At 43.5% G+C, this 26,113-nt stretch overlaps 1 protein-coding gene across 1 annotated transcript in view; it reads left to right on the top strand.

Annotated features, from left to right (window-relative positions):
* Positions 1-2,474: 2,474 nt before the first annotated feature.
* Positions 2,475-26,113, top strand: part of LOC143930570 (polycystin-1-like protein 2) — a 189,505-nt gene continuing 165,866 nt past the window's right edge. Inside the window, exons 1-5 of the mRNA XM_077455002.1 lie at positions 2,475-3,277; positions 7,294-7,458; positions 16,710-16,889; positions 18,006-18,116; positions 19,844-19,991. Of these exons, the coding sequence (XP_077311128.1) occupies positions 2,989-3,277; positions 7,294-7,458; positions 16,710-16,889; positions 18,006-18,116; positions 19,844-19,991 (893 nt within the window). The 5' untranslated portion in view covers positions 2,475-2,988. The remainder of the gene's footprint in view (positions 3,278-7,293; positions 7,459-16,709; positions 16,890-18,005; positions 18,117-19,843; positions 19,992-26,113) is intronic.

Below are 26,113 nucleotides of genomic sequence, written 5' to 3'. Positions count from 1 at the left end.
GAGCTGCTGGTAACTGTGCCGGGAGTGCGCAGGGTGGGCGCTCTTGGCACAGCTTTATTTGCACTATTGCATGCAAATATGCGCCCACTCTGCACCAAAGCCCCTTCCGCCAATAGGCCGCATGTTTGCGTGCGCTCGGCACCAAGAGGTTAAAATACCTGATTTGTCTGTTCTTTTACCAGCATTTTTTAAGTTGGTGACAGGGTCTCCTAAATAAATCTCTGCCCCCTCTCTCAGGTTAATAATTTCACACCCCCGTTAGCTCAACTTCAACTAAAAAGGGTCATATCAGGCAACTATGATTTATTTTCTCTAACCAACCATGAATAAACAGCATTATAACATGTTGTCAGCAGACTGTGTGTAGATCAGCTTCATCAGTGCCAAGGTGCTATCTCTGTGTCTAAGTCCTATTATAATAATTGTTTTATCTTGTGTTCCAATTAAGATACCATCTAAATAGCAGCAATTAAAATTAGCCTATGAGATAAAAAGTGTAATTGTAATTACAAGAAAAATGCAGAAATTGATAATGGAGGTTTATAAGGCTGTAAATGTTCAAAGAACACATTTTCTTTATGAGGAAAGCTTAGCAAGCAAGATCTTTCATAGTTAGGAAGACCTTAAAGTGTAATGCTGCGTACACATGATCAGATTTTCCGACAACAAATGTTGGATGTGAGCTTGTTGGCGGAAAGTCCAAACGTGTGTATGCTCCATTGAACATTTGTTGTCGGACTTTCAACAAATGTTGGCTAGCAGGTTCTCAAATTTTCCGCCAACAAATGTTTGTTGTCTGACTTTCCAATCGCGTGTACACAAGTTCACACGTGCTCGGAATCAAGTATGAGCTGGAAGCGCTCGGCCTTGTAAAACGAGCGTTCGGAATGGAGACATCACGTACTTCTTATACGTCACTACGTTCGTAATTGTTGGCCAACATTTTTGTGACCGCGTGTACGCAAGCTAAGTTGGAGCCAACATCCTTTGAACAAAAATCCACGCTTTTGTTGTCGGAAAGTCTGATCGTGTGTACAGGGCATAACTGTCAGCAAAATTGAAAAAAAATGATGTATATGATGAAGTCTGTCACTAGCGTAACCCTTTTTTGGGGTCTTATGACAAATTACCCTCCCCAAACAGGATACTGTGCTAAAATTATGAGTAAATAAGAGAACTTAAAGCAGAGTTCCACTGAAAAAAAAATGTAAAGTCACCAGCTACAAAAAGTGTAGCTGCTGACTTTTAATAATCGGACACTTACCTGTTCCATGGTCCAGCGACCAGCCCCGCTTCTCTCCCTCTCCTCTCCGAGGCACTGGCATTCTTACTGTGGGCAGCCGGGCACACACTGCGCATGCGTGAGCCATGCTGTGAATGGCTGGGCAATCTTCTGGGACGTATGATGTGTCTGACACCACAGAAATGTGCTGCCCTTTAGCAGATACACAGCAGTGCCCTTAATCGTTAATGACACCCTCACGCATCTGCTGAGATGTGCTTATTCAGGATGCTTTTTCACCATGTTATTTTGAAAAAGGGTTCCACCTCCGATTTGCTTACCTTTGCAGAACAGGCTCAATGATAGGAATAGTGTCCCATTGTTGGGGGTCAGTGGTAGGAATAGTGCCCTATTGTTGATATCAGTGATGGAAATTATGCCCCATTGTTGGTGTAAAGGAATAGTGTCTTGTATTAGTGGGAGGAATAGTGTCCCAAGAGCCCAATAAAAGCAAGCAAAGGGCCACACCTGGCCCCAAGACACAGTTTGGAGACCACTGTTCTAGACTAATGGGTGGAGAAAGCACTGCCAGAGAGATGAGCTCATTGCTGTGCTGCTTCTGCTTCACTGTCCAATCACAGGTTGGGGCGGTTCCAGGATAACTTGGGCTCAGAGGAGGTGGGTTCAATGATGCTGGCTATCAGACTGAGGACATCTAATGGCAGAAAAATATTACTGCAGGGAAGATCCCCGAAGTAAAGGTGCATATTGCAGCAAAAGCTGGCTTTGTTAGTTTACCTTTAAATGGGCTGTTCATTTTTATCTTGTTACTTTAAAGCGGTTGCATAGTCATTTTTATAACTTTTACCTACAGGAAAGCCTATGATAAGGCTTACCTGTAGGTAAAAAAAAATCTCCTAAACCTGTACGGTTTAGGAGATATTCCCCTCGCAATGCGCCGCTAACTGCATCGGCGCATGCGCACAAGGGATTCTCAGCTGAAAGTCCGGCAGACGCCGGACCCTGCCGGAAAGTGGGAGTGACGATGTTGCTACTCCGGCCACTCACAGCGCCGGAGCCGCGATACCCGGAAGACACGCCGAGGGAACATGTCAGCTCCCTCGGCGTGGATCGGGCCAGATGTCGGGGCCTCGTTCTAAGGTAAGTATTTCATAATGAGCTAGTATGCGGTGCATACTAGCCCATTATGCCTTTTCCTTTGCAGGTCAAAAAAAAAAAACTTCAGCGGGTCTACTACCGCTTTAACATTGCAAGCCAAATGTCACAAATTGTTCAGCTTTTTTGCCATGTTGCCCTGAAGAAAACACCCTAAACACTGATGTTCTAGAGTACCATATATTTTTATTTGTTGTCCTTCGGTCTCCTGTAAAATATGAGCAGCAGGCTGCAGTGATTAGCTCTTTTTGTATTCAGGAAAGGAGTAATAAAGAACATTGGACTGGTTTATCTCTAAGCACCACCTGAGCATTGTAGTCTTATCTTCCTTCTTCCATGCAATGCTGGATCATAATGTGTGCTGATTATTCCTGCTTTGCCATTCAAGCTTTGTTTTTATGGATGTCCAGTATTGTGTATCCACAAGAAATATATTGCATGTGATGAATTGATCTGTTTATGGCCTGGGCACAATACAGTGAAGCATGAATTTACCATTGGTGCCGTGGTATCGGTCTTTCTCCTGTTAGGGATGAACCAACACTTGTTGCAGACATCAGTCCAGTGGAGGACATGGTCCATGCAACATCATGTTGTATAGGATGATTTGGCTAACATTTTTAGTTTTGTTGTTTCTTGCTGTTCCTGGAGATTCGACTCCTTGCTCGAAGTTCCAGATCGCCTACAATAACTCCTGCTATGAATTTGTTCGCCTCGAACGCACTTTCCACAGTGCTCAGTCCTGGTGTGAAAGAGGAGGGGGACATCTGGTCTTCATTCATGATCAGGGGACTCAAGACTTTCTAGGACAACATCTATCAGAAGATGCAGATTGGTGGATGGGGATTGTATACAACCTTCGACCTAAGAGTGATTCAGGTAAACGGATAATACATATGGTATAGATTTTTTGTTACCTGTAAACCAAAATCTGGTGCAGCTCTGCACAGAAACCAATCAGCTTCCAGGGTTTACGGTGAAAATTGAATTGAACAAGCTGAAGTTAGAAGCTGATTGGTTACTTTGCACAGCTGCACCAGGTTCAACCCCAATGTCTAAGCCCTTGTACACACGGTCGGAAATTCCGACAGAAAATGTCTGATCGGACCGCATTGTCAGATAATCCGACCGTATGTGGGCTCCATTGGACTTTTTCCGTCGGAAGTTCCGACCAACAAAGTTTGAGAGCTGGATATAAAATTTGATCCGATCGCACTTTGTCCGATCGTTTGTAGAGAATTCCGATCGGACAAAGTGCCACGCATGCTCAGATCAAATTACGAGACCAGAGCTATTGGCTACTAGCCTGAACATAGTTCCATCATAACGAAAGAACGTCATCACGTTCTGAACGATCGGATTTTCCGACAACTTTGTCCGACCGTGTGTATGCAACATCAGTTTTGGACAAAATCCGTTGGAAAAAATCAGACGGATTTTGTTGTCGGAATGTCCGACCGTGTGTACAAGGGCTAAGACCCTTTCACACTGAGGCACTTTCACACTAAAAAAAGTTCCTTGAAAAGTTAATGAAAACCTATTTCCATTAGAATCAATTAATGCTTTCACACTGGGGCAGTGCGCTGGCAGGGGAGTGAAAAAACACCCCTCTCTATTGAAATGAATGGAAAGCTCTTCAAAAGTGCCTGAAAAGCTCTTCAAAAGAACTGAGTTTAGAAGCCCTCAGTGTGAAAGGGGCCTAATAGTGGCCATAGTTAAACACTTCAATAAATTATTTATTTATTTTCTGATCATTCTCTTCCAATAGGAACAATTGATCTATAGTTGTCAATCCATTTAACTGATATGCAAAAATGTCGAAGTGGAATTTCATTGATAGTAAGATGTGTTCATAACTTAATCATAAGTTATCAATCACATCTCTGTTTCCACCATGTAATCTCATATTCTGATTGATTGAAATACGATCGTATTCATCAACAAAAGTATCTTAATGCTGCTGATCGATGCCAAACAATCAGATCATTTTCTACCTTGGTTGACTGTCTTAGTTTGATCAAATGCAATGAAAAATAAGTCTTAATTGATCTCAAGGTAAGTTATGTCTACTCCTCGGTTATTTGTGGATTCATTTGTTTTGATTAAAGTGCACATCGCTTGGATAATAAAATTAAAATGTATGTGGTCACCATTGTAGGTTCAGGAAACCACGGACCCTGCAGATCCTAACCAACCATAGATGGATCAAATGCTTCTGGTCTAGCAGGGACTAGTCACATTTTGATCCATGTGTACCACCAGCTCCTGCTGGTCAGAAGTCAATTGTTAAATCGACTTCTTTTGAATAGGAATGTTGGAAAACGTATCTGTATCAGAAGATCAGTGTATTCTGACAGTGGAGAGTCCTGCTGTCAGATTACAATGTCCTTGCAGGGAGGATTCCTCCATGTACCTTGCTTGTGTGCAGAGACACCGCTAGGGGGTGGCTTTTGGGGCTATAGCCCCGAATCTGGAGCCCATAGCCCAGAGTCTCTGCAGGGGTCCCCAAGGGGAGGGGAGGCTCTCTAGGGACCCTGATGTAAGTTGGGTGCTCTCTGGGGACTCTGATGCAAGGGTGAGGCTCTCTGGGGACCCTGATTTTAAGGGGGAAGCTCTCTGGGGACCCTACTGTAAACGAGGCTCTCTGGGAACCATGATGTAATTGGGGGCTCTCTGGGGACCCTGATGCAAGGGGGAGGCTCTCTGGGGACTCTGATGTAATGAGGAGGCTCTCTGGGGACCCTGATGTAAGTGGGGGGCTCTCTGGGGACCCTGATTTTAAGGGGGAGGCTCTCTGGGGACCCTAATGTAAGGAAGGCTCTCTGGGAACCCTGATGTAAGTGGGGGCTCTCTGGGGACCCTGATGCAAGGGGGAGGCTCTCTGGGGACCCTGATTTTAAGGGGACCCTACTGTAAGGAAGGCTCTCTGGGGACCCTGACATAGCCCTGAGTCTCTGTAGAGGTCCCCAAGGGGAGGGGAGGCTCTCTAGGGACCCTAATGTAAGTTGGGGGCGGCTTTCTGGGGACTCTGATTTTAAGGGGGAGGCTCTCTGGGGACCCTAATGTAAGAGAGGCTCTCTGGGAACCCTGATGTAAGTGGGGGCTCTCTGAGGACCCTGATGCAAGGGGGAGGCTCTCTGGGGACCCTGATTTTAAGGGGGAGGCTCTCTGGGGACCCTACTGTAAGCGAGGCTCTCTGGGAACCATGATGTAAGTGGGGGCTCTCTGGGGACCCTGATGCAAGGGGGAGGCTCTCTGGGGACTCTGATGTAACGAGGAGGCTCTCTGGGGACCCAGATGTAAGGGGGGAGGCTCTCTGGGGACCCTGATGTAAGTGGGGGGCTCTCTGGGGATATATATATACACACACACACACGTATATTACTGTATATACATGTGTATACCCGCCCAAGCATATGACTTTATTTACTACACTGCTATGGGCTCTAGCCCCAGATCTTTTGTAGACCTAGCAATGCCCCTGCTTGTGTGGTTGGAGTAATCTGTTTTTTTGTTTTTGTTTTTTCAGCCCACTGGCTGAAAGAGAAAAAAAATACCCATCTATGGCCAGCTTTAAGATGTCATAGGTACTAAAGCCTACTGGAGTACTGATAACCAGTACTAGATACATTGCTGGGAATCAATATGGTTATTCTCCATGTATGATACTAAGGTCCTCAACAATAGCTAATGGTTCATGACAATAGAATAAAGTTTGGAGTTTCATTTGTAATACCTGTAAACGGTATGCATAATAAATGGGTGAAACAGCAAACAAAAGAGAAAAATATTGAATCATTGTGGTGCTTAATTATTGTTTTTTAGGCAGCATATTCAACACTATGGAAATATCCTTACTAAGTTAAAGAGGAACTGAATTCTGTTCACATAATTTGCAAAAAACAAACAAACAAAAAACCACCTTTGCAATTGTGAAGCTTCCATCCAATCACTTTGCATATTATTTTATATATAGTGTGATTCTGTACTTTATAAACATGCTGCAGAAATCTTCCTCCACCAAGTCTGGCTGCAGCCATTTTAACTGTGGGCAGCTGAAGCTGCTGCCTCTTCACTTCCTGGATTTACACAAACAGAGGCACACCTCCAGCTCTGCAGCCCTGCAGCTTTCATTGGCCCTCTTATGACTCATCCCCCCTCCCTTCCTGGCAAACTCTCATGAGAGTGTGAGAGAGAGAGTGAGAGAGCTGTGCATGATGTCATAAGCCTAAGCTAATGACCAGTCAAGAAACAGGAAGTGGGCTGTATAAGGTATTTACTGGCAGAAAAAAAATGTTTTACTATCAAAAGTTAAAACAACAAGGGCAGAAGATTTAATAGATAGAAAGATGGAAAAATTACCGAAGGGTCTGTTTTAAGTAGATAAACCTAAGACAGTGTGTTGTGTTGCTGTTAGCAAGCGCTCCGTACTTGATTATAACACTGGCAGGATTACAGAAGCCATGAGATAAAAATGTTTTTTTCCTGTTTGTTCCAGAAAAAAAATGTACATTTTCAGAAAATTTTATAAAAATTGGGCATGAAGTAGTTTTACAAATTGAAGTCGTTTTGTTACACTAGGAAAGTGAAATGCAGTGCATATAAAAGTATTATACTTGAAATAAAACTATAGCTTATTCAGCAAATAAACTAAACTTACTTTTTAAAAAGTATTTTTTTTATTGCAAATAGAATAACAAGGACTACATACACGATATTACCAAAACTGTTGCAGAAAAATGTGGAAGAATCCATAATCTTGAATTTTTTTGTATTCACCAGATTTTTATGAACTGGCGTTAAAAATTTACTGAACAAGAATGACATAAAAATGTTGTGTGTAAAGTTGAACGTCATTTTATGTGTATTAATAGCCGTATATCACTTTTGAACAGGAACTTTGACCTGGCTGGATACATCTAATGTAAGCTATGATAACTGGGGAAGTAAGGACACCTCTGTCACTGGTGGGAAGTGTGGCTACCTAAAGAAGCAGTCTGGCTACCAGTGGGCAACAACTGACAACTGCAGCCAGGATTTCTTTTTTATTTGTGAATTTGGTAAGTTACATGTTGATCGGTAATTTTTTGCAAAAGAATAAATAAATAAAAAATATTAGGTTGGTACACCTAATTAAATGATTAAAGCATTACTTTTTACAAAATCACAAGCAACTTGAATGCCAAAAGTAGAAAATAGTTTGCACTGTAAGCTGATATATACATGTGTCAAAAGGGAGCACAGTTCTTTTTCAAGACTGCAAGGCAGTTAAAAGGTATGCTGAGTTGAACAGCCCAGTATAAACGTACATGTTGATCTGGCTCTACCCCACATAGCGCTGGCCGAACATTGGATGATATATTCAAGCTGCTCTTTCTGATTGATAATAGTGGCATGCGCGTCCGCAGAACTTTTTTACTTTTTTCGGGGGGGCATCATTTTAGGGTCACCCATGAACCGCCCCTTTTTGACAATGTCATGATCACATTATCATGGTCAGAGACTGCAGACGTAGTACAGTCCCTAGGATAAGTAATAGATAATGGCCAACAGGCCTTCTTACCAGACCCAGCGAAACTACAGCAGTGATCCCTCCGGCTGGACGGTCGTTCACTCATGGTTCCCCGGGGACGACTCTGGTCAGTAGTGTAGAATATCTGTACCCTTGTAGTGGCTCAGTTTTTCTCTCTCTCGTGGTGCTGGGCAGTGTGGCTCTCTCTGGTGGCGCTGGGCAGTGTGTCTCTCTCTGGTGGCGCTGGGCAGCATTTCTCTCTCTCTCTGGTGGCGCTGGGCAGCGTGTCTCTCTCTCTGGTGGCACTGGGCAGCGTGTCTCTTCCTCTGGTGGTGCTGGGCAGCATGGCTCTCTCTCTGGCTTCTGCCCATCACACTCCCCTTTCCTTGTCCTGTAGCAGTTTTGCCTTCAGCTTTTTTCCAGGCTGCAGTCTTTCAATCTCTCTCTTGATCGAGCTGTAGCCTCCTCCCTGTGAAAAATGGGCCCGCCAATCTTTGGGACTACATGTCCCATGATGTTCTCCTCTTCTAGTATCTTTTGATTGGCCCTCAGTTATGGCCAATAGGAAAGGAACGGAGCAGGCGGGGAACCTGGTGAGAGCCGCAGTCTCTTGTCCCTGACAGGAGAAGGGGGGGGGGGCGTGTGGGGGAAACATTTGATAGCCTGCAGCTCGCCTTTCTCCTGTCACAGCGACACCAAGTTCTCTGCTGGACTGAGCAGGAAAAAGAGCCAAAAGTCACGCTACACTGATGGGGGGCTTGACAGCACTTTGATGGTGTTACCCCATTGGTGGATAGCACCCGGTTGTGGGCTGCCCACACCCCGATAGCGATGCAACTGGGCTAAATTTAAGATCTGACCCCCGATTCATGGGGGGGGGGCACTTGACCCCACCGGGCCCCTACCTGCGGACGCCCATGGTCAGTGGCTAGAACATTAATGTCACGGGTTGAGTTGGTGAACACAAAGCCTAGGGTCCCATTTAAGTTGGATATACATATACAGTAAAACCTTGAATTGCGAGCACAATTCGTTCTAGAAACATGCTTGTAATCCAAAGAACTTGTATATCAAAGCAAATTTCCCCATAAGAAATAATAGAAACTCAGATGATTCGTTCCACAACCATTTATTCATAGGTTCTTCAGTCCATATAAAAATATTACAGCAATGTGGCCAGGTTGTCTAACCATAAAATGTCCATCCACAAATGAAAGCCTCCACAAGGGGATTAGAAGCAAAATCCAGCAGGAGCTCCAGAGTATAAAAGAGAAGAGAGGGGCCTCTAAGTGTAGCAATATGTTGCTAAATGTTGTACCTTCATTAAATGTAACCATACTGCTACACTTAGGCCCCTTTCACACATGCGGACATTATGTCCGTATTTCATCCATCCGTTTGCGGATGAAATACGGACATACATACATTCCTATGGGATAGCGGGTGTCTGCGGATAAACATCCACAGACACCCGCTATCGTCCGCCTCCGCTATTGTCCGATTCTGCTGACGGAGGAAAATCCTATTTTTCTATCCGTCTGCAGAGCGGATCGGATGAACATGGACAGACGGTCCGTGTTCATCCGATCCCCCATAGAGGAGAGCGGAGAGCTGAAAGGGCGGTCCCTGCACAGTGTGCAGAGACCACCCTGTCTGCCACCAGCTCAGCAGGGACAACGGAGCGATCCCTGCTGAGCAATGCAGATCATCACGGGGCGGATCATTACTGATCTGTCCCGTGTGAAAGGGGCCTTAGAGTTGCCTCTCTTCTCTTTTATACTCTTTTGTGACATGACGGTACTCATATATCAAGCCATCACTTGTATATCAAGTCAAAATTTTAGGGCTGTTACTAATTTCAATTAATTATAACGCACATACAGATCCAACTACTTTTAGCTGATCTCCTTGCATTGCAACTCTGCATAAGTCAGTGGTAAATGTGGTATACACTATATACAATCACCTGACAGTAGTTAGTTTCCACATGACTTAACTTCACAGTTCACACAAATACGTTTTAAATTCAAACTGTAGCACTGACGTAAGTAATTTTATTTTTTTCCACAGTAGCATGACAATCCCTCCACCTCCGGTCTAACTAATCACTCTCACCTTATGGCATGTACCCCTGTGCAAACAGGTGGTCATGCATGCGGGTATCAAAAGGGTTAACACGGACCATAAACTTCTCTCACAATCTCAGGTCATGGGTAGAAAGAAAAGATCTCAATGCTCACCGCTTAAGTATAAGATTTAATTTTTGTCTTCAAACACAAACTACTCACATAAATATGATAAAAACACAGCATGTAAAGCTGACAATCGTGTTAGTTCTGTAGGGCAGCAGTGGGGGACGTCATGCGTAGCTCCTCCTCCGTACACGTTACGTTCAATCAGAAACTTCAATGTCACCGGACTCCTCCCCCCTACCTTCGTTAGCAGACGGAGGCACTTGGGGAAGGGGGGAGGAGTCCGGTGATGTCACCGGATCTCCGGCGGAACTCCCTGAAGACCCGGAAAGTCGGTGGAGAGGTGAGTACCGGTCAAAAGAATTTTGATCGTTCAAAAAAATTTACGATTAATCAAGGAATTAATCTTTAATTTTCACAGCCCTACAAAATGTATTAAAAAATTTTGCTTGTCTTGCAAAACGCTCTCAAACCAAGTTACTCTCAAACCAAGGTTTTACTGTATTTATCTAAAAAGTAGTCAATTCACTAAATAACATGCGTTATTTACCAAATGCGTTAAATGCACATGGTTTGTAATATTTAGCACTTAAAATTTATGTTGTTTTTTACAATTTTTTTCCACAAAATTTTTCTTTTTTCTTTTTTTTTTTCATGCTATCACTGCACCAGAGGAAGATAGTTCTGTAAATGAATGCACACAGAAATAGGAAACTGTGAAAACATTCTAGTCTGCCTTCATTAACAGACTGATTTCCCTCTAGTAAAATGTTACAAATTATTTCAATTTCTGAGCTCAGGGCAGTACATTTTTACTTTACTGGCCAGTGCAGAGTCCCCCTCATTGTTATTTTGTGCATTACTAAAATACTGACTGCCTACTGCCAGTTGATGAATAATGAATGTGTGTGCTTTTTACTTTACACATATGTGTGCAGAAATCGTTCTGTTTTCTAGTGCAATCCAGATGCGTTTCTGATTGAATACCATTGCGTTTTCAATGTGATTTTAATACATCTTGTCCATAGGAACTTTCTCTCTCTGACCTACTTGTATGCATAAACGCCTCAGAATCATACTTATATCTGAACACTCATCTCAGATTGTCACTATACTCTATGGGCTGTAAATTTGGAACGCAAATGCTTCAAACTCGCACAGGACCCTTTTTAGAAACTCAGTTAAAACGCAGTGCAGTTGAATCTTTTGTATGTGAACCACCTCCATACAAACACATGCTATCTGGCCTGTAATGTGAACCAGGACCAGTGGCGGCTCGTGATTTTTTGTTTGGGGGGGTGGCAAACAACCACCCCCATGGCATCTCAAAGCCCCCCCCTGCTCTCTGTCTGCCGGTCGGTCCACTTACCTCATCTAAGTGGCGGGGATCGGACAGCGGTGGACATAAGGGAGCTTTGGGACATCTGCGGACATCAGGCTGCGGCGGGCATCGAGTAGTGGCTCTTGTGTCTTCTCCTCCTCCCTCCCCCTCACTTCCTCCGTGGGTCTCCTCCCCTTCTCCTAGGCATCCAATAGGATCGCCTATCCTTTCAGCCAATCAGGTGACGGGTATAAGACCCGCTTCCCAATTGGCCAGTAGGAGGATCAGTGTTGCAACAGCAAATATTAATTTGCTGTTATAACACCTGGGTGGGCTCATAGCGCTATTTTGAGGCCTATTGGAGCCTCTGACTCTAATCAGGTGCTTCAATTCAGGCACCTGGTGTCCTGAAATGGGCCGGATGCATGAATAAGGGGTGGCAGCGGCGATGGTTAGAGTGTTGCATCACCACATCGCTAGAAGGTGGAGGGGGTGACGGCCATGGATATGGGGGTGGCACTCTGGTGCCCCTAATGGACGGGCCTCCACTGACCAGGGTTGAAGGATAAGTTCATCTTTTGGAACATGTAAAATGTTCCTGCTCTTGTGACCAGTTCACCCAAACCCCCCCCCCCCCCTCCCTGTGACAGCGGGTGGGGATATTCTCCCTGCACTTGCTGTCACAATTAAAAAACTCCGCTCACACAGCCACACCATTCGTTCACAGCTTCTTGTGAATGAATAGACTACAACTACCCTCATCCACCGCGGCAGATGGTTTCTAGTTCTGAATGGACTGTGTGGGCACTGATGAGTGCTCTCCTAGTTCATTCATAAGCCTTGCAGCTTGTAAACAGTCAGCCTGTATCAGAGGTATGGGCTGAAAGCTGCAGGGTTTGTCTGCAGAAAACAGACGTTGCACCCCTGATCCATTGATCCAATAAAAAATCCACAGATTTTTCTGTAAAAATGTGTGCATTTATTATTTTTTCTAAAAAAGTGAACTTAGTCTTAAATGATGTATCTTATATTTTATGTGGTATTTACCTCACATTTTTAACAAATGTGTGGTATTTATCTGACATTTGATATATATATTTTTTTGTAAAATCTTTTTTATTGAGTTTTCCATTAACATACAAAATTGCCCAAACAGGGGCCAAAAATTGCCCACGTAGGGGCATATCCTCTGATGCAGCAACAGACCACAACAGGGCACATCATATAACATAAACAAACTGCCACTGATGCAGCAACAGACTGAAACAGGGCAGACCATAGAACATAAACAACCTTACTTATCTATACCCCAGTGTGGGGAGAGGTTTAGTTCAGGAGAATCTGTGCTCAATATTATGACGACAGGATAATGTGACATGAGAGTAATTGGATCAATTTACTGCCATACTATAACCATAATGTTAATCTAGGGGTTGGTTACTGCATTGGTTGCCGCGGTGCTATCATCTAACCAACAGGTCCATACTTTTCAAATTTATGTGGGCAACCCCTGCCCGAGTAGGTGGCTTTATAAAGGGGTAAACTGACATTGACTAGGTTCTTCCAGAATCTGACAGAGGGGAGAGATGATTGTTTCCAGTTCATCGTGATGGCGTTACGTGCATAGTACAATAACAGGGATATGAGTATTTTTTTTTTGAGCACTGAGCATTGACATTTGTTCCACCAGTCCCAGCAGACAATGTTTAGGATCATAAGGGACACTAATCTTAGTGATCTTAGCGATCACTTGGAGTACTTCTTTCCAATGATGTACAATTGCAGGGCAAGCCCAGAAAATTTGAAAGAAGTCCCCCGGCTGGTAGGAGCAGTGCCATCATGCCAGAGAATGGGCCGGTGACATCTGGTGCAGTCTGTGGGGCGTGTAGTGAGCTCTGTGTACAATTTTGTATTGGACCAGTTTGTCTCTGGCTCAAACCAGAGGGGAGAATGGAAAATCCCAAATCTCCCTCCAATCATCCTCATTCAGCTCCAGTATGTCCCCCACCCATTTCCTGCGGAGGGAGGACAGCTCGGGGATGGCAGCAACCAGCAGGGACCTGTAGATTTGAGACATGGGTTCCTCCAAATCTTTCACCCGAAGGGTGGATTCAAGCTCAGAATATTCCAGTATAATTGTTTGGCCTAAAAATTGACACCTGTAAGCATGAGCGACCTGGAGATACCTGAAATGGGCCCTTGCAGGAACATTAAATTTGGTACGCAATACTTGAAAGGGAGTGAACTCTCCGTTGGTGATAACATGCTCAAGGGTCAGTATTTTTTTTTTTACCCCAAGCCTGTGGATGAATTTGATATTTTACTTTGATGAAATGACTCTTTGTATCCCATGGGATTTTTCTGGAAAATTAGTAAATAACCTTCATATTGCATGTGGAATCCTTTTGTGACTTGACCCCATAGTTACATAGTTGGTAAGGTTGAATAAAGTCATGGGTTTATCCAGTTCAACGCGTGTGTCAATACCACTTTCCATATTCCTGTACATTGTGTTCACTAAAGAACAATTCTAAAAGTTCTTTAATTTATCTACACTCCCCACTGAAACCACCAACTATGGAAGGGAGTTCCACATTCTTACTGCTCTAAGAGTAAAGAAACCTTTATGTAATTTAAAGTAGATGTAAACCCTCACATATACCCAGTAAAGTGAATAGCCTCAGATGATACACAGAGATGAAACAAATCTCCATACATAAGTTTTACATGTATGTCTGCTGTCTTCAGCTTTCTAGACTCTTTAGAAAGTGCACATCATGTTAAAAATATTTCTTCCTGTTTCAACAGTGGGAGGGGAGCCTGAGCATACACTGTATGTGAGCTAATTGGGGATGTGCTGTGAATAGACAAGCTTTCTGCTTATCTAATTCTAAGTTCCCTCACAGACACAAATTTTCAGCTACTGCTAGCTTGTGTGTCAGAGAGCTTGTCAGAAGTTATGCTGATAACAGAGGAATGGAGCAGTAGAAAGACACAGCACTTAGAGCTTTGGAGAGAGGTAAGTAAACACTACAAATATATGTGCTCAGGTCAGATTCCATGAATGGAGTTTACATCCACTTTAAGGTCAAACTGGCTCTCATCCAACTGCATTGTATGGCTGTATGTCTTCTTTAAAGACCCTAGGGTCAATACTAGAGTCACCATTCAAATATTTTTATATTTGTATAGTGCCTCTTTGTGTCAGAGAAGTACTTACCGAGGCCGAAATGCCGAGAGTGGTTCACCCTTGTGACTAAGCACAGCTCGCCCCCTGGAGGTGATACAGGGAGTGAATGGCACAAAGAGGCACATGCTACCCAGTTGGCAGGAGAAGCCTTGCGTGAAGGTCCTTGTAGGGATGAGCACCTATGCAAAGACTGGCAGATGAGATACACTGCTGACAGAAAGTCCAGAACCAGGCTGAGGGTCAAACACTGAAGATCTGTAAAGCCAAACACAGGCTGAGTTATAGTGTCTGGGAGACACAAGGCAGGTCCGGGTCACAGGCAGAGGGTCAAGGCAAGGAGAAAGGAGGCAGGTCCGGGTCAGAGGCACATGGTCAAACACAGGAGATAAGCGGAATCCGTTTAAACAGGCAGGAGGTCAGGTCCAGGAGAAAGGCAGAAGAGTCAAACTTAATCAGGGTCACAGCAGGCAATCAGGTACAGGAAACAAGATCAAAGTTTTAACAGGAAGCTGAAGACAAACCAGCAATTTGTCTGAGCACCAGAGCAAAGTTTATAGGCAGCCCAAGGGTCATGTTGAGCATGAGCCAGTGCAAATCTGTGTGCGCCAGAGCACGGGGCCACAAATGCACATGCGCCAGAGCGCCGTTCCATCACGCATGCACGCGGGGAAAATGTCCGAAACGACTGGAAGGATTTTTCGCCTGACACTTTGCCACCTGTTTAACTCCTTCATGCTGACAGTATCCAAAAATATGCGGCCTCTTGGGAGGTGGTCCTTGATGCTGAGTGGCCGCATATTTATGTACCAGAATGTGAACACAGCTGTGTTGAGAGCGAGCGCCCTGCATGCTCCCGACACAGTTACCAGCGACTAACATAAAACTCCCGACCGCTACTTACGGGAGCTTTCCGATCATGTGACCTCTGTGACAGCCAATCATGGTGGTCACATGACTATAAACCCCACCTCCCAGCATCTGAAACACCTTAAAGGGCCAGGAGATGCAAGCGCCAAGGGGATAATGTTTTGTAGTCATTTCTCATAAACAGAGGTCCTCCAGCCCCATTATTAGCTTTCTTGCCCTTCTCTGGACTCTCTCCAGTTCAAGGACATCCTTCACGAAAACTGGTGATCAAAACTTGACTTCATACTCATATTTGTGGCTGAACCAGAGTTTTGTTATTGGTACTAACAATGGAAATGTCACAGGGCTTTATGAATTTGGCAAAAGTCTTCCTACTACATCCACACCCCCAGAAATGTGTCATAAATATCTTATTGAATCATCCTGATGGTGTGTTGGGTGCTGTGGTGTATTGTAGCACAGGTGCATTGTGCATGAGCATTGAGGTGCCATATATGGCAATGAAGATATATAATGATTTTCAGCACACACATTACCATATTGAATTTGTGTAAATAGGCCCTCAACGTAACATAGACAGATCACATTTGTTATTTTAGGTATTTACAGTGGAATATGTTGTTTATTATTCATGTGTATAATACACCAATAAACATCCTATTTATGTACAAAAATAAATTATTATGAGGCTTGTGAGATTTGGTGATATCAATACTCTGCCGCCCACTGGGGTTGGTTTACTAAAACTGGAGTGTGCAAAACCTGGTGCAGCTCTGCATAGAAACCAACCAGCTACAATGTTTTATTGTCAAAGCTTAATTGAACAATCTGAAGTTAGAAGCTGACTTCACCCCATTCTGAGTGCTCCAGTCTTAGTAAATCCCGCCCACTGTTCTCCTTGCTGGAGAGGAATCTGTACAGCATGGATTTCCCTGCTTCTGCTTCATTCATTCTATGGGTTTATGCTTTGTGGACTTTTCCTGCTGTTTCCTACATTTTTCCAGAACAGATGACCACCTCAACATAGAAACACAGTGCACAGCAGGGAAAAGTTCAAACCCAAAGAAACATACAGAAAATACTAAGACTAAGCCATTTCCCTCTGATTGCCTTTTTTGAGCACCACTGCTAGAGTTCAGGTCCTCGTTAACAGATAATAATTTTAGATTGCATTGTGTGTGGAACATTCTTCTATTTTTAAATGAAATATCTCTAATGTATTTTTATAGAATCTGGCTTTACCATAGCCTGTGATAACCAGAATGCTACAGTACAGTGTGGATCAGGAGAAGTGGTACAGATAAATGAGAGTTTCTATGGACGCCAGAGCCCCCATCTCTGTGCCCAGGAGACTGCTGCCCCCTCCACAACTGGCTGCAGGTGGAACAACGTGAAGGAGCAAGTTTCAGGTACAGTGCTGATTCATGCTTCATATTACAGAGATGCTATCATATAGATATGATGTGCCCTGGTGCATCAGTGGCATTCCTGCCTGGCTTATATATTTTAGGATGTACTAATTAAAAAAAAAAAAAAAAAAGTAGTATGATATTTTCTAATACATGTAATGTGGCATCATTTTTACCCCCTTTCCTTGCATGTGATTGGGTATCCTTTGTAATATAAAATTTCAACTCATTCACTAAGCTCTGGGGAAAATTCCCTTGCAAAGTCCAACTTTACTTGCAAGATGAACAGCCTATTTCCTTTTAGTAAACCAACCCCATAGATTTTAGAGGGTGGTTGGACCATCCTCAAGGTAAAGTGCCTGTAGAATGCTCTGTAAAGTTGTATGCCTGACTTTTACAAAATGCTACAAATTACTGATAATTATGCTGGTAGGAAATGTATGTATTAGGGTTGCACATATACTGAGTACTTGCACAAGTACTCGTACTGGTGTAAATACTCCCGATACCGAAACCGATACCATTACAAAACGAATGGGCTCAAATCATACTGCAAAGAATTGCATGCAATTTTAAAAGGAATATGGTGCGATTACTGTCCCTCACCCCCCAGGCTCTCTTGACCTCTTGGACAATTCAGCCACGCCAAACATGTCTTTTTGTACACATATGGCCTAATGTTTGTATGGGATTTAGTCTCATATGGTTTTAACAGATTATTTTATTATTTGTAATAAAGATCAGATTTTATTGATTTTCTGTTTTAGTCCTTTTCATGTACCATTAAAAAAAAACATACAAGGTTCCCTCTCTGAAACAATATATAATATCAATGTGGTACAATATAAGAGCCAAATCTTTTTTCTTTAATGAGAACACTTTAATGATATTTTAATGATTATCGAGCTTCAGTCATTTGTGTCTTTCCTATCTGCCTAGAGTTCATCTTCAATAACCCAGGTTACATCTCTTTTCCTCTGTTAAATCAAATTGTGTCTAATATTTTAATGTGTTCATCTGACGCAGATATGATTTCATTTTGAAAAAAGAAAATTGTGCTCTTAAATAAAACATCTCTAGCTGTGAAGGTCATTCCATTTATTCTTTTTCCCCAAGGTCAATGCCAGGGGCTCCAGGCTTGTCAGATTGCCACTGAAGCTTCTCTCTTTGGTGAGCCATGCCCTGTGTCGGGAAGTTACCTATCTATCAGATACAGCTGCATGGAAGGTAGGTGTCAAACTTCACCTTACATTGTGTTTTCACCAAGCTGTATTCAGAGTTCCTCCATGCAGCAAGTAAGATCAAGCCATGAACTGCTAAATATATGATGATAACTTGTTAATCAGAAGCCCCAGTCAACATATTTATATTTTCCCAGATCCCATAAGGCCAGACTTAGGCTGGCCAAAGATTATGAAGTTTTCTTTCCTTCAACCACATGTTGAAGGAAAGAACATTGCTTGATTCTCCATCAACACAGTCGGTGTTGATGTGGGAATCCCTCCCACTGCACTATTGTATTCTGCCAGCAAGAGATTCCCTGCCGTCAGAACACAAGGATCACTGCCAGCAGTTATAGCAATCGGCAGTGATTGTATGGAAAAAAACGTCAGGCTGGTTCTACTGAAGTCAATCGATATATAGACTTCAGTACAACCAGCCTATCCATATATGGATCGAAATTCAGCCGGGTCCTGCTGAACAACGAATTTCGATCTGTCTATTGCGGGCTTTAGTACCTCTGGGTTGGGCTTTGAACATCTGCATTGGCACTCTGTCACAACCTTCCTCGCCTGGCAGCCAGTATGTAATGCCTCAAAGAGACTACAGTTAGGGCATATCAGGGGTATGAATCATTTCAATTATTATCTCAAAATGGGAAGGCCCCCACTGTGCACAATTATTGTACAATGGATTGGCATGTTAGTGGTTTATGATTTTATGCTATTGTCTTATGTATGTAGAGGATGGCCAACAAAGCAAATTGTTGCTTATAGTTACTTGCATAAATTACCCCTATTAAAGTATACTAGGTGGAGTACCGGTAAACTTTTAAAATCTATATTGGCTTGGGGTCAACTTTAGTTTATGTTTTTTTTAGAACTTTATAAGTAGGTTGAAAGAGCAGACCAAATGCAAAGAAGGGAAGATTTCTACTTTATGGCTGGATAAAAACATGCATAATATTCTTACAGAACTTGAAAATTATTATTGGATTCCCAAGGGTACCAAGTACATTTAGCACTTGGTCCCGTTCTGATCTTTGCCCACGTTGCGAAGTTGTGAAAAGCACATTTTTATGTCTGTTTGTGCCAGCTTCATCCCAGGCTGAAGCCCAATTTATGGGCATTGTAATCTAGAAGCTACAGCATAGTAGCCACTGCTCCTTCTTCATTCACATTGAGCTGGATATTTTCCATATTTTATCATCTATCTGTTGCTCCATGCACTAAGTCCCCTGGGATATCCAACAATGATTTTCAAGTTTTGGGGATACTTATTGAACAATAGGAGAGTTGAGTTTTAGATACACTATATTATAATATGACTTCTCCACCACTGAAAAAAGATAATTCAGTGCCTACACTGAATGTAACAGATCTCTGAATGGGGAAGAGTTGGAAGATTGAAAGAACCCTCTCCCCCATTCAAAGGGTGTGGGTCATATTCCATTCAGTGTAAACAGTAAAAAAAAAAATTCAATGGAGAAGGAGAGAGAAGGGAGCAGGTTCCCAATAGATGGTCTCTAATGCAGTTCAACCCAAAGACCTGAAGATATTAACCATTGCAGCACTGAAAGTTCAGTGCCAGGAAGAGGACTAGGCACCCTACAGAGAAAACTTCCACAGCCTGCATGATGTGGGACATCCTTCAGTACAGGTACCTTTTTTAAGCTGTAGCTAAACTTCAGCTTTAAGTTAAAGGCTTTTAAATAAAGCTTGTTTTGTTCTCAGGTCTGCAGCTTGATTTGCCAGATAGATGTCTGGTGTCTGAAAATATCACAATCACTGTGAATTGGCTCCTTACTCCCTTCACTGGAAATCTCTCCTGCATTATAAACACTGGAGACGGATACTCTATTGATCCCTATCAGCCTGAGAAGTAAGTGAAGCATTACAGCAATCTTTACAGCAGATTCATTTAGTGGCACAGATGAGTTGCTGTTACGTGCTTATTATCATGTAAAGAAGATTATTACTTAATACGTTAGCCTTTTCATGCTGTCATGTGACTACGACCACAATGTTACATTTTCATTGTAAAAGACAGGTGACCACAAACTCACTTAACGTTTGTTCAAGTTTCACTGAGGTCAGTCTTACATAATGTCTAAGGGCAATCAGCAGAGAAATTAGTCTACGTTTATTAAAATCATTGCATATGGCACCATAATATTTCATAGATCGTAAGGGGCAGCTGTTTATTATGTACTGGCCCATGTTTTCAGGGCTACATCAGTGATTATGGGAAAGTATACTTGAAAAGGTGAAACATCATCAGTAAAAATTCTAATAATATTTCACAGTAGCGTAAATGTAAAAAACTAAAAAAAAAAAAAAAAAAAAATTATGATAAACTGATAGCAAATGTCCATAAAAGTGCTAGTGATATGTTCTTTGTCTCTTCTCGCTGGAGATGATACACCAGATGTCTACCACCAAAGTGAAAGTGCAGGTCCCCCTCCTTTTAGAAGTGCAGATCCCCCTCCCTTTAGAATATCACTCATCGGACCACATTTCCTCTCATTCTCATGACTGCCAATAGCGCTTAGCGATGATAAAACACCTTGGAAATTCAAACATCACCCTCCAGTTCATTACCCCGGCTCTTATATTTATAGCCACACGTAGAAGAAATAGAGAAACACCTCAGATGGTGTAACATCTCAAGATACCCGCTTTTATTAAAAGAAATTCACTCACATTTCAACCATTTAAAACAAGCCCATATCGTGATAATGGCACCAGGTGTCAAACTATAGCGGTCTCACCACCTCCAAGTGATTGGGATGGCCGCTACATCACTGCCAGTTCCTGTGTGGACGTCCTGACGTCACATCTGGTTGCCAGGTAGCCACGCCCAGATGCGCTTTATTATATCCATCTTCGTTACATTAAAGACCGACCAGAAACCTTCGAATAGCCATCCCTTTCTCTTCCTACACGTGACTGCAGAGATTGTCATGTTTGTTCAGTAAGCTTATTTTCTTGCAGGATAATCATATTGTTTATTTTTTTTTCTATTTAGTGAATTCTAGGTAATTAGTCACTTTCTTCCACATGAAAGAAAGCATAAACTAAAGCTGCCCATACACAATTAGAATTTTGTTAGAAAATGTTCATTTATGTTTTTGTTTTAATGGTTAGTGGGGTCAAATCAACAGTTTCAAAAGTAGGGATGGGAAAATTAAGCCACGTACACACGACCAGACTTTTTGACAGCAAAGGCAAATCCGATCGTGTGTGGGCTCCTTGGGACCTTTGCTTGCCAAAAATCTGGTGGACTTTAGAAATAGAACATGTTTTAAATTTTCCCACCGGAACTCCGCCGGACCAAGAAATCCGATTGTGTGTATGCTAGTCCGATGGACAAAAACCGACGCTAGGGCAGCTATTGGCTACTGGCTATAAACTTCCTTATTCTAGTCTGGTCATACGTCATCACGTTCAAATCCGTCGGACTTTGGTGTGATTGTATGTGGCCAAGTCCATTAATTCGGAAAGTCCATCGGAACTCCGCCTAAAGTTTGTCGGAAAGACCGTCGTACCTAGTCCGTCGAAAAGTCCGGTGGTGTGTACGTAGCATTAGAAGGAGCAGGATGGAAAATATTGTACATATTGTAATGCGTATGTTCTAGGCACAAAAGAAGGGCTTTCAAACAAAATTAGCTGACTGATGGCAAGATCAAATGCTCTGGCAAATAATTTTAAGACGTTTCTGTTGTGCTCTGCCCTAGGCTGGATGAACTTAGTTTTTGACTCTGCCATAGTCAGTGGAGCAGCAATTTATTGTTCAGCTCTGGTCAGGTCTCCCTAAGCCTAGTGGCAGACCTGCCTGCAGACCCTTATGCCTCTGGAAGAAGCTTCCAGAGATATAGTAGGAGGATTAGCCACTGGGTTATGAATATTTATCTGACCATAGCCAATCCCTGGGAGGGAGCACCCAGAAGGTATTTGGGGAGAAGATACATGTTTGGGAAGGCTTGTTCAGAGGTCTCTCTGTCCTGGGTCCCTCTGGCCTGGGAGGCAGCCTGTGATGCTAGAGAGCCATTGTTGTCAGGCCTCAGCAAGTGCTTGGCTGAGAGCCTGGAGGAACCTGGATTTAAAGACACTTGCTGGAGGACACTACCTTGGGAAGGACCTGTTTTCACTGAAGAGTGTTGCATGGAAGTTGGTTGGAGACAGCTTTTTCTTTTGACATTGTGAGTAGTACCCTTTTGTCTAGGACTCAAGGTGGGCCTGTGCTTTGGCTGTTAGATGCCAGAGGTTGCTACAGGGGCTGTGATTGCTTTTACAGAGTCTTAGATAGACTAGTTGTTACCTCTACCTCTGGTATTATTTAAAGTAGGTGTAAACCCTTACAAACACCCAGTGAGGTTATTAGCCTCAGGTGATACACAGAGATTAAGCAAATCCTCCTACATAAGTTATACCTGTTTATCTACAGCTCTCTTTTCTCTACATCTGTTCATAGTGCTGAATTGTGAAGCTTGTCTTAGAGTTCAGAAAAAAGGGGACAGAGAACTCAGTGAGGAGAGCTCTGACAGCTGATTGGAGGGAAGGAACTCACCCCATCCACACAGCACACAGGAACAGAGCTGAGGATGTCAATCAGCTGGAGGTCCCTCCCCTGTCACCGTTGTTCTCATGGTGTCAGGAAAACTCGTCAGAAGTGATTCATGCTGATAGCAGAGGAAAGAATCAGAAGACAAAAATTACACTTAGTGCTTTTAATTGAGACAAGTACCTACTATAGAGGGATACTGTATGCTTTGTTATTTAACGTGTGAGGTTTACAACCACTTTAAGGGCTCATGTACACTACAGCTGCTAAACTTGAGTTTAGGAACATTTGATGTTTTTTTTTCAAAGCTCCTAAACTCATCTCTATTAAAGCCTATGTATCCATGTATACATAGGCTTTTACAAGGGTTTAGGAGCTGCTGCATTAGGGGAGCTTCAACCTTCCTCAACCTCCCTCTCTTGAAAATGGAAGAATCGCGCTCAGTATAGGAACCACGGCCAGTAGTCAACATAGTCTGTGTGTACCGGAGCCTTTAGGCTGCAGCTAAAGGAGTTTTGTTTGAGAATCTGTCATCCTGTATCTGCTGGTAGTGATGGCCGAACAGTTCGTCCGGCGGTCGTTTTGCGGCGAATTTCGGCTGTTCGCGGTCCGCCAGTTCGGCGGACTATTGGCGTAGTTCGCCCGGCGGACTTCCGTGTTTTTACTGTGTAAAGGAACTTTGACCTTATGACACATTCATCATGGGGTACAGGACAGCCAATTGAGACATGACAGCACATGGACACTTGGACATTCCCCCTAACTTATAAATACACCCGATCCGGCGGCCATTTTACATTCTTTCTTCTGTCACTATAGGGAAAGGTTGCTGTTTGGAGCAGGGACAGATAAAACGCTAGCTATTTGGTACACAAAAGTTCTTTTCAGGACTGGTATAGGTGTTAGGTGTATATAGGTTTGCTGTGCTACTGATTGTTGCAGCAGCCTGAGTGTCTTTTGTCAGTTTAGAGAAAGGGACAGAGCGCTGTGTCTGCTGCTATTTTAGGGACAGCCAGATTAGTCATCATCATCATCATCATCATTAGCTGTTACTATCAGGTCCACAAAAGAGCTATTCGAGTAACCAGTAATTGTTCCAGGCTCCTCTTTTTTGCCAGTTTGTATAGGGACAGGAAGGAAGCAGTGTGTCAGGCAGTGAGGGTCAGTTTAAACAGTTGCTGTTACTATTAGTTCCACAAAGGTTCTTTTCAGGACTGGTATCAGTGGTATGGTAATAGGCTTGTACACGTATAATATTCTTTCTTCCAAATATAGAAAAAATATTATACTTGACTGCTGCCCTTCTGCTGCAGTCTGCTAATCATTCACAACTCACTTGTTCCACAAAGCTCTTTATCAGGACTGGTAACTTGGTCTGTGTAGGGTGCTACAGTACATAGGGTTGAGTGAGGTACAGTCTGCTGTTCTGTAAGGACCGCTATCGGTCCACAATAGATAGGGTTGAGGTGCACCACTGCTGACCGCTGCCCTATACTGCAGCAGTCCTTCATTGGTATAGGGACTGACGTAAAGTCTGCTAATCAGTCACACACAACCTGCTTGGTCCACAAAAGTTCTTATAAGGACTGGTAACTTGGTCTAGGGTGCTACAGTACATAGGGTTGAGTGAGGTACAGTCTGCTATTCTATAAGGACTGTTATCGGTCCACAATACATAGGGTTGAGGTGCACTACTGCTGACCGCTGCCCTATACTGCAGCAGTCCTTCATTGGTATAGGGACTGACGTAAAGTCTTCTAATCAGTCACACACAACCTGCTTGGTCCACAAAAGTTCTTATAAGGACTGGTAACTTGGTCTAGGGTGCTACAGTACATAGGGTTGAGTGAGGTACAGTCTGCTATTCTATAAGGACTGTTATTGGTCCACAATACATAGGGTTGAGGTGCACTACTGCTGACTGCTGCCCTATATTGCAGCAGTCCTTCATTGGTATAGGGACTGACGTAAAGTCTTCTAATCAGTCACACACAACCTGCTTGGTCCACAAAAGTTCTTATAAGGACTGGTAACTTGGTCTAGGGTGCTACAGTACATAGGGTTGAGTGAGGTACAGTCTGCTATTCTATAAGGACTGTTATCGGTCCACAATACATAGGGTTGAGGTGCACTACTGCTGACCGCTGCCCTCTACTGCAGCAGTCCTTCATTGGTATAGGGACTGACGTAAAGTCTTCTAATCAGTCACACACAACCTGCTTGGTCCACAAAAGTTCTTATAAGGACTGGTAACTTGGACTAGGGTGCTACAGTACATAGGGTTGAGTGAGGTACAGTCTGCTATTCTATAAGGACTGTTATCGGTCCACAATACATAGGGTTGAGGTGCACTACTGCTGACCGCTGCCCTATACTGCAGCAGTCCTTCATTGGTATAGGGACTGACGTAAAGTCTTCTAATCAGTCACACACAACCTGCTTGGTCCACAAAAAGTCTTATAAAGACTGGTAACTTGGTCTAGGGTGCTACAGTACATAGGGTTGAGTGAGGTACAGTCTGCTATTCTATAAGGACTGTTATCGGTCCACAATACATAGGGTTGAGGTGCACTACTGCTGACTGCTGCCCTATACTGCAGCAGTCCTTCATTGGTATAGGGACTGACGTAAAGTCTTCTAATCAGTCACACACAACCTGCTTGGTCCACAAAAGTTCTTATAAGGACTGGTAACTTGGTCTAGGGTGCTACAGTACATAGGGTTGAGTGAGGTACAGTCTGCTATTCTATAAGGACTGTTATCGGTCCACAATACATAGGGTTGAGGTGCACTACTGCTGACCGCTGCCCTATACTGCAGCAGTCCTTCATTGGTAGGAGAATGAAGAGGACGACATTATCCTGGATGATGAGCAGGAGCCAGGCCACCACACCGCTTCCACTTTAGTGCAAATGGGGGCCTTCATGCTCCAGTGTTTTAATAGGGACCCCCGTATAAAAAGCATAAGGGTCAAGGACCAGTACTGGCTGGCAACGTACTTAGACCCCTGGTACAAACACAAAATGGCGGAAATGTTACCGCCGTCGCAGAGGGCTGTCAGAATGCAGCACTTCCAGGCCTTGCTTCGAGAAATGCTGCATTCTGCTTTCGCGTGCGCTGGCAGAGGAGCAATTCCCACTCCCAGAGAAGGATTTGCGGGTACCAATCCAACAGCGCCTGCAAGAAGAGGCCGGTTTGAAGATGTGTTGGTGACTTCGGATATGAGGTCATTCTTTCAGCTGACCCATCGACAGGTGTCATCCGGATCCAGCATCAGGGAACGCCTAGACCATCACGTGTCCGACTACATTGGGTTAACGGCCGATGTGGACGCTCTGAGGAGTGATGAACCCCTGGACTACTGGGTGGGCAGGCTTGACCTCTGGCCAGAACTTGCCCAATTTGCAATCAAACTGTTGGCTTGCCCCTCGTCCAGTGTC

Source organism: Lithobates pipiens, unplaced genomic scaffold, assembly GCF_037356315.1.
Source record: "Lithobates pipiens isolate NorthernLeopardFrog02 unplaced genomic scaffold, aLitPip1_a1.2 Scaffold_10, whole genome shotgun sequence".
Classification (NCBI taxonomy): domain Eukaryota; kingdom Metazoa; phylum Chordata; class Amphibia; order Anura; family Ranidae; genus Lithobates; species Lithobates pipiens.
The sequence above is the reverse complement of the archived record's forward strand: the minus strand, read 5'-3'. Positions and strand labels throughout refer to the sequence as shown.